At 39.0% G+C, this 9,201-nt stretch overlaps 1 protein-coding gene across 1 annotated transcript; it reads right to left on the reverse strand.

Moving 5' to 3' along the window:
- Positions 1–285: 285 nt before the first annotated feature.
- On the reverse strand, positions 286–7,193 carry pofut2 (protein O-fucosyltransferase 2). The gene is made up of 9 exons (XM_008298142.1): positions 7,018–7,193; positions 5,833–6,086; positions 5,532–5,676; positions 5,181–5,291; positions 4,405–4,471; positions 4,001–4,126; positions 3,725–3,905; positions 3,307–3,430; positions 286–2,040 (listed from the first exon to the last, which is right to left on the reverse strand). The coding sequence occupies exons 1-9, from the start codon at positions 7,191–7,193 to the stop codon at positions 1,887–1,889; spliced, it is 1,338 nt and encodes a 445-aa protein (XP_008296364.1). The 3' UTR covers positions 286–1,886.
- Positions 7,194–9,201: the final 2,008 nt, after the last annotated feature.

The raw sequence follows: 9,201 nt of genomic DNA on the forward strand, positions 1-9,201 counted from the left end.
AAGTTACTGCCGCTGTGCCACTTGCATATGTGCACAAAACTCTCAAATTTTAAAATCCACTTATTATTCCTGCTGCCGTGTGATGCTGCAGGCGTTTTAAAAAGTCACAGGAGAGAATCTGACCCACAGCCGCCAACATTCAACATGTGAGTCACATTAATAGCTGTATTTTGACGGATAAGTCAGAGCTTTTTCTCTCTTTGTTCCTCTGCTGACTGAAGACACACAAGCAGAGAGGTCAAACTCTGTGTAGAAACATTAAAAAGAAAGAGCTGAGACACTGGAAACCCTCACTGTAGCTTTACTGCATGTGATACATCCATGGGCGGTACAGCATTGTGAAAATATTCCAGTACAAGTAAAAGTCTTGCATGAAAACTGAGTTTAAAAAAAAGTATTAAACTGCACCAGTTTGGTTTCTCTGACTGACATTTTCTTATATATGTTTGAACTACCTTAATTACAGTTACAGAGGCAGCAGGTAAATCTGAAGGGTTGCCAGAGGGGAGAAGAAATGAATTGAGTTGGTGGGAAAAAAAGAAAAACAAAACTTCGATGTACAAATCTTCAGTTTCCTGGACTTTTTCTCTTATCTTTTATTTTTGTAAATTGAATTTGTTGAATAAATCTGGTGAAGTTGTGTCGATATCAGTGTGTTAACATACTGTAGTGTTGGCGGAATAAGAATAAAATAATATAAACAACAGCAACCTTCATTTATCTATATGACATTAGTTAGACCAGTGGTTATCAATCTGGGGGACATGGATGACCAGGGAATGTTGAGTGAATATGATTCACATGGTGCTTTTGTTTATTTCAGTCACTTCAGCTCATGGTAACATTAATATCCCAGATATTTTAGCTGGCACAGTGAGGGGGAAGCAGGTTTTTCTCTGCCCATACCAGCAACAGGTTTCATCAAAATTTGTGCATCCTCTAGTAAAAATGTGTTTTGCGAGATAACAAGCTTAATGGCTGGCGAGTGTTGTGTGTCTTCTTTGTGCCATTTCAGTTTCCTTTCACAGGTATTATTACTATCATTAACACTGCAATGGACGACGCAAAATATGAAGTCTGTGGATTTAAAAAAGCTGAAAATCCTGATAATGTTGTTATTTGCGATGTTGAATACCTGTTTTTAGTCACATCTCTCTCTACTCCAACATCAGCAAAGCCATTTAGCAAATATACGTTTTGGATCCTGCATAAAAATACGATAAAAAGCAAAAGTTGTGCTGTTTTATGAGGGGAAAATCATTTATCAAGCCTCTGTGCTTTTTGGTAAGAAACACTGACTGCAAGCTTAGTCTCACTGGATTACCTGGTTGACCGTTGATCAAAAATGCATTACGGTCATACTTTGTTTATGATCCCTGAATGCTATTTTAGAATTTTTGAATGAAAAAAAATCTTATATTCTTAAAATTACAATACCCAAAGGTTGGACACCCAAGCACGGAACATGATCATTTCAACCTCATGAAATGTAAACTGAAAACACACCCACAAAATACTTTTATAAGACACTTTTCTCACCAGCTGTGCTGGCGTCACAAGATAAATATTAAAAAATAATAATTTTACCTACCAGGCTCTCGTGAAGGATCCACATTCAACATACAACCTAAAAATATACGCAGATTTAATCGTTGAACATCACAGTAACACATGTTTGGCATCCCAGTCGTGGCCTTTTCAGCATAAAGTTCAGTCACAGTGGTCACTACAGACCTGATTGCACAACACTGAAACCATAAAATGTAAAAAAAAAACAAACAAACAAACACAAAAACAATTCAAATATCTTCTATGTTCCATACAAATAAAGGTCACCTTTAACACTGCTTTTGGCACTTGGTGTGTCAGGAAACTCAGGGGTGACATCAATAAACTATTTTCCAGTGTGTGGGCTGTTCGCATTCTTTCTCGTTGTCGCCACAGAAGCGATTGTATGTGGTTTTGGGGTCGAAGCCCAGGACCTCCCGTTCTTCGTGGATCCGGAAAGAGAAGGTGGACACCGACGTTCCTATGAAGAACCTGAGGACAAACAAACAAGCAAATACATAAGAAAAGAAAGCTGAAGTGGGCAGGGATGGAAAATATGTCGACAATGGAGAACGTCTTGGTAACGTGACATGCATTGAGAACAGCACGAGTCTCCCTGACTAGTTTTTCAAGTGTTTTTATTTGGCAGGCATGACTAGCTGCAGAAACGTCATTCAGTGCTGATTACATAAGAGGCATTCCTACCTGGTCACCTTACATGAATCAGCAATAGCAGATAGAAAGTTTTGCCTAAAAACATTTGCAAAACATCACATTTGCATATTTTAGATTTCTATACTTACCTATTTCATATTCTGACCCATTCATAATATAGATTTTTTTTGTTTCTTCAATTTAACAAGTCACAAACAGTCACAAACTTTTGCACAGTGGTGCTTTGGGCTAAATCATATCTCGTGCCAGCCAAAAATACATTTGGCTGGCACAAGATTTTATTTTTTTTTTGTAAGTTGAATATGAATTAAGTCTACTCTGGTGCCAGCAGGAAATAAGTCTCATGCTCCCACTCCAAGTTCAACATTGACAGAAACTTTTGCTCTTCGCCCACCTCCTCGGATTTTAAATGTTACCAAACAAGACGATATAAATTCAAGCATTACCACCCGAAAAAGTGCTAAGAGCTCGCTCAGCTGCTGTGTGATAAAGTTTAGCTTTCTTTAAGCAGTGCAGCTCGTGACTGATCACGGCATGTTTATGCCTTATGCGCTCAGACTGCTCAGTAGTTTAGAAAGGTGCACAAAACCCCAAACTGAACACATAAAACTCAAAATAGTCCATATAGTTACAGGTCCAGAGTTGATATATGCTGAAGTAAAATAGCACTCCAAACTAATAGCACTAATGCCAACATCCACACAAAGACATTGCTAACTATCGTCAGGTGAGGAAGATGCTACTAATGAGGCAAGTATTTGGTCATAAAGCTAAGAACTGGACAAATAACTTTTACTTGCCAATGGTGCTTGATAAAAAAATATCTGGTTTTTAAAAAAAAGAGGGGGGTGGGGTCACAAATGCATCTACTTTTTTAAAAATCTTATCTACACGTGTTAGAAGAGAAGTGATCAAACAAAAAACCCTGAAAACACAAAGCACCTGCACTGAACAAAAGAAGCCCTAAACAAAGAAAGTATGCACCTCCTGTTATTATCTGATACCTAGCTGTCTAGTAATCCGCTCCTCTTGTCGTCACACATGTACTGAATACATAACAAAACCAATTGAAAATGAATTTACCTGGCGTGGGCACATATCCACTGGTCAATGATGGCCACTCCTCCATCTTTAAAGAGCTCCAGGTCCTCCGCGGACGGCTCGAACCGAACCATGTCTGGCAGCAACTTTTTCAGCTCCTTCAGTTCTACCAGATTACATAAATTACACACGATTATAAAATTGTGCATAGTTGTGATATGCTTCTACTTATTATTATAACTGGTACGCAGTTTTCTTTTTATCACCTTTTTAATACAGTCAATACTTATTGTGTAAAATATTCAAGATGCTTATAGATCAGATTTTTTTTTTCAATAAAATGAAAACATTTACAAACCAGTTATTACATATGAGAACACAGTGGCATTACCCAAGATTTCCACATGCTCAAAGATCATGTGACTACAACAGTAAATTGTTTCCAGATGTGCTGGCATACCTTCATCATCGGCATCTGTCGCAACAAACACTTTGTCAAGTTTGTGTTTCTTCATCAAGCTACGCATTTTCTTGACTGCCCCCTTAAGGCTGGGAACATCCTCTCTGTGACCCCAGATGAAGTCCTTCCTGCGCAGGTGGACCCCCAGATATGGACCGCCTTTAGCTGAGCCGGGCTTGGCCTGAGGAGGAAATAAAGGAGCAGCAGACAGCTGTTTAAGTATTGTTTCAGCTTGTAAATTGAAGTGGTCACATGGTAAATATCCCACTGGCTCACCTTCATGCGAGTCCAGTCCTCACTGTATATCGTATGGTCTCTGTCATCTGTAGAGTTCAGGTATTTTGCTCTGAAGTCGTCGCCTATGATTCGCAGGTGCTTTGCAAAAACCATGCTGCGTCTGGTCTGCATTAAACAGAGATTACTTCATCAGTTCACATGGAGCAAAGTGTGCCTCAAAGCTTTGGTTTTAAAATGCAAAATTCCAATTGCCACTGCAAGTTATTTTCAGTGAGAACACGGCAAGGCTATGGCGTAATATTACATCTAACAAAATCCACGTGACCGTGAGCTTACATCACTAAAAATAACAACACCACAAAAAAGCAAAACAAAAGAAAAAATGTCACCTAACCCGTGACACCAACATGTCAAGTGCAGGTATTACATATCAGCGGACTTACATCCCAGTAATCTTTGCCAGCGTAATGATCATGAAGGAGTGTCTCGGCTCGGTCGAGCATAACTGATCTGCAACAGAGCAAGATACAAACCAGTCTTAGTCGGTATGTGTCACCAATCTGAGAGAACAAACTGTAAGTAAAACCACACTTGAATAACAATGACGTCAGATCGCCTTTCACTCACTCAAAAAGAAAAGATCAAAAACTAGGTTTTTATGCAAAAAAAAAAAATCGTCATTTTTGACACAGTTTTACATCCAGATGGTGTCATCTTGGTAGTTTGTTGACTCATCTGTCATCCGTGGCTTTCCTGAAATACTACTGCTAATTGAAACAGCCAAAAAGAAAAAAACATTTCCTCAAGATGCGTCACTAAAGATATTTCACATCATTGTCACAGTAGTCTGAAATGTTAAACCAGATTTACTGCTGACAACATTCATTCTTAAATTTGCCTGTAGACACATATAAAACAATCTTTTTTAAGTTTCTAGCTGCCTTCAGCTTTGCAGGTATAAAGTATATTTCAATTCATTAAAACAAATCATTTAAAGAAAAATCCACTATAGGAGGTGTGTGATTCTAAACTGTCATTTATAATTTATAAATTAAAATAATAACACTGATTTAAATGTATTGAATAATACACGAAACTCAACAACTATAATATTTATCTACCTGCCACAGTCACATTTTTACCAGCTGTAGGTATCTGACACTGTGTGCACTGTATGCGTCAGTAAACTGGATGTCAGCGCGTTACTCTGTAGACTCACATCGCTGTGATGTTTCTCTGAAGAACCGGGGCCATGATCGAGGCATGGCCTTGGGCTGATATACAGGTTACATTTCGAGCTCTTGTCTCCTCGTAGCCCCAGAACCAGCCCCTTGGAAACAGACAAAATAGATGAGACAGTTGATGATGAATGAGGAGATGTTAAAGACGGAACACATAGTTGAAAATCATTAACTGGGAGCTGTGAGTGTTGTTTAACAGGATCTGACGTAGGTTTGTGTGTTGTTGCCCTGTAATTAAAATTAAGTTTCTTTGTTGAACTCAGACTCTTTATGGATTATACGTGTATTAAATGCTACTGCTGTCTGGACACATTGAGAGTTGTTGTTACCTGTAGTAGCCCTGTTTGTCTTTGGAGTACATCAGCTTCTCAATGCACGGCCGCTCATCAACCTTTTCTTCCCATTTGCCATCGGTCCATCCCTCAGCATAGTTTTGCAGCACAAGAACCTGGTCTATGAACGGGCCTCCATTCTCTGCAAAAGAGGAACAATGGGTGCATTTTCAAAACAAAAAGAAAAAGTTTAATGTATTATAAGCCATTGACAATTAGTAAAGCTTCAACATGCCAGACAAATGAAAGACTTGCAGCAAACGTCCTCTAGTCTACGTGACTAAACTCAAAAGCTCACCAGCAATAAATTCTTCATACTCGATGACAGGGACGTTGGCCTGCAGGCTCGTGAGGCTGAAGAACGCTCCCCATGGGATGCGGATCTGGTGGATGTTGGGGCTCTGCCAGTGGTAGAGGCGACCCCATGGGGGAAGCACCAACACCCAGTCATGCCCGTCCTTCCTCAGAGTTTTCACCAGGGAGGCCATGCGGATGTAGACGTCTCTCCGCAGATTGAAACCCTCTGGGGGGTTTACGTCATACAGAAGGTACCTGAGATGACAGGAGGGCACATGAGAAAAAGATCTGAGTGGGGGGGGGGAAAAAGCAGCAGCAGGATCTTTGTTCACTGGACACAAGGGAGAAGGCCAGGTGGCTTTACATCAACATCAACATCAGACTAACCGGATGGTGATTAAGAAACCTTGAGTCGATTTAGTTGTATTTTTGGGGGGAAAAAAGCAGGGACATGCTGTCATTATGTAGGTCCACATTATGTTTACACCTGGCTCCAGAGCTAGGTATGATTTAAAACATTTTAGAAATCCTTTCTCTTTTAGAAATCCTTCCTCTTTTGGAATGTGCTTTTCTGTTGGACTTGGACACTTAAACCCTGCAAGCTGCTCGATCAGATTGCACAACCGTGGTGGCTGAATCTGTCAATAAATTTCAACATAGATTTTGGTCAAACATAGTTTCCTTATTAATATATATGTACTGTTTCAACAAATCAATTTACCCATGTACCGTTACTTTTGATCAAATGAGCCCTAACAGCGTTGCAGTCTACTGGAGTCGTTAAACCTCTGCAGAAAAGAGGGAGGAACTCTAAGTGAATGAAAGAAGCTGTAACTCTATTAAGTGCTGCTTAATGTACTACCTATACGCCGGACTTCGCTACAGCACCACAGTGTTTGGGAAAACCTATTAATGTAAAGATCTACTACGGATTTGTGGTTCTTATACGTACGAAGTCATTAAATTGACAACTTTCACAATGGAGTCAGGTCCATCTTTCGCTGCAGGGCTTGACACAAGCGGTTAGGTCTGGCAAACGGGATATAAACACAGACTTCAACGTCCAAAAGCATAACCCGAAGTTGTAGTCGCCGTACAAACAAACATGACCCTCACAGCTGACCGACAGCGATACCTGTAACCAAATTAGCATAGCTAGCTAAGCTAACCGTAACAGTGAACTTACCGCAGATCCCGAGCGACAGCGATGGGCGCGGTGGCCGTGTGGCTCGCACTGAACGCAGTGTCGCTGTTGACTGCTTCAAGTGCAGCAAGAGCGACAAAAAGGGACAAAAAGAGTGCGCTAAAAGAGTAGGATGAGGCGAGGAATATCACTGGTATATGCAATGCTCTGTGCGCCATATTTCCTCTGAGCCACGCACATCCGGAAGCCCAAAAAGCGTCCGCACAGTTGCCCAGCAACCAACATCCACATGTAGCCTGAAGCAGAGTCCTGAGCGACGTTTATGAATAATGACATTTTAAGGGGCTCTTAGTAGCACTAATGAGACAGTGTTTGCTGCATAATCAGGTCCGCAGGTGAACGACCCTTGTTTTAATTTGCTCTTTTTTGGGGTTTCGGATAAGATGGCATCACTTGTGTCTACAAAAGGGAGCTAGCTTCTGTAGCCCACAGACACTGACACTAGTTTGACAGAAAGTACGATATGGGTGAAATAAACCTTTAAGTACTTGAACAGAGAGTCGTATTTTAGGTCAAATAAGCCTTTAATAACACAGCTCGTTTGTTGAACAGTGCTATTTGAGTGCAATTAACATTTTAAGGTCTATATACCTGGACAGAAAGCAGTATTTTGGGTGGAATACACCTTTAAAACTATATTTACTTGCACAGAAAAGAGTATTTTGAGTGGAATAAACCTTTAAAACTACAAGCACTTGGACAAAAGGTAGTATTTTGGGTGGAATAAACCTTTAAAACCACAACTTATTTGTTATAAAGTGATATTTAGGTTGAATAAACCTAAAACTATATTTACTTGCACAGAAAAGAGTATTTTGGGAGGAATAAACCTAACTGTAAGTACTTAGACAAAAGGTAGTATTTTGGGTGGAATAAACCTTTAGAACTATAAGTACTTAAACCAAGATTAGTATTTTCGGTGAAATAAATCTTTAAAACTATGTTCACTTGCACGGAAAAGAGTATTTTGGGTGGGATAAACCTTTAATACTGTAAGTACTTAGACAAAATGTCGTATTTTGGGTGGAATAAACCTTTAAAATCACAACTTCCTCATTAAAAGGTACTATTTAGGTTGAATAAACCTTCTAAAACTATATTTACTTGCACGAAAAAGAGTATTTTGGGTGGAGTATACCTTTAAAACTGTAAGTACTTAGACAAAAGGTAAATATTTTGGGTGGAATAAACCTCTAAAACTATACGTAGTTAGACAAAAGGCAGTATTTTGGGTGAAATAAACCTTTAAAATCACAACTTCCTCATTAAAAGGTACTATTTAGGTTGAATAAACCTTCTAAAACTATATTTACTTGCACAGAAAAGAGTATTTGGAGTGGAATAAACCTTTAAAATTAACCTTTTGTTAGAAAGTACGAATAAAAATTTAAACCTACAAGTACTTGAATACAAAAACAGCGTTTGTGATATGTCCTGTCCTTGTGTATACAAATTAATGTGTTCATGTGTGTGTTTGTGTATCAAATTCAATCATTTCTATTTTTATGGTGGGTCCTCAAATGTGTCTTGCACTACCATCTGTATTTACTTTCTAAGGACACAGTACAAAGCACAATATTCACAGAGTTTTGGTTTGTGTTTACGTTAGATGAAAATAAAAATTGGATAAAGTAGGAGACACGCTGTAGAGCTGCCCTCACAAATGAACTGATAGAAGGCCTGTATGCATAATATAGCCTACAGAGTTCTGCCTCAGCTGAATTAATTAAGGGCTATTTAACTGGGGATGAGACACAAAGCAAAAAGAGCTGCTCTTTAGTTTTAAGCAAAACATTGCCCACTGAATAATCTCTAAGATGATGGGTATTTTTTTGATTATCAGATCAGTTCGGTCTGTATCATGGTTTTTGGATCAAATCGAGTACAAAAAAAATAAAAATCATAATTAAACCATCATTCTAGATTGCCCTGAAAATCTGTTCCCTTTCAGAGGAGGTGGTAAAAGATACTGATCTGGTCCTGTTCATAGAAATGGTGTCATAAAGTGGATTTGACTGCACCCTGCTGGCACAGATGTAAAACTGCACAAAACAACTATTTAAGTGGATGTATGTAGTATCAAAAAAGTGATCCTGAAATTGAGAACAGAAATAAACTGACGATACATGAAGTCTAGAAAAATGAGTCTTTTGTAAATACAGGCAG

Source organism: Stegastes partitus, unplaced genomic scaffold (assembly GCF_000690725.1).
Source record: "Stegastes partitus isolate 25-593 unplaced genomic scaffold, Stegastes_partitus-1.0.2 Scaffold1287, whole genome shotgun sequence".
Lineage (NCBI taxonomy): Eukaryota > Metazoa > Chordata > Actinopteri > Pomacentridae > Stegastes > Stegastes partitus.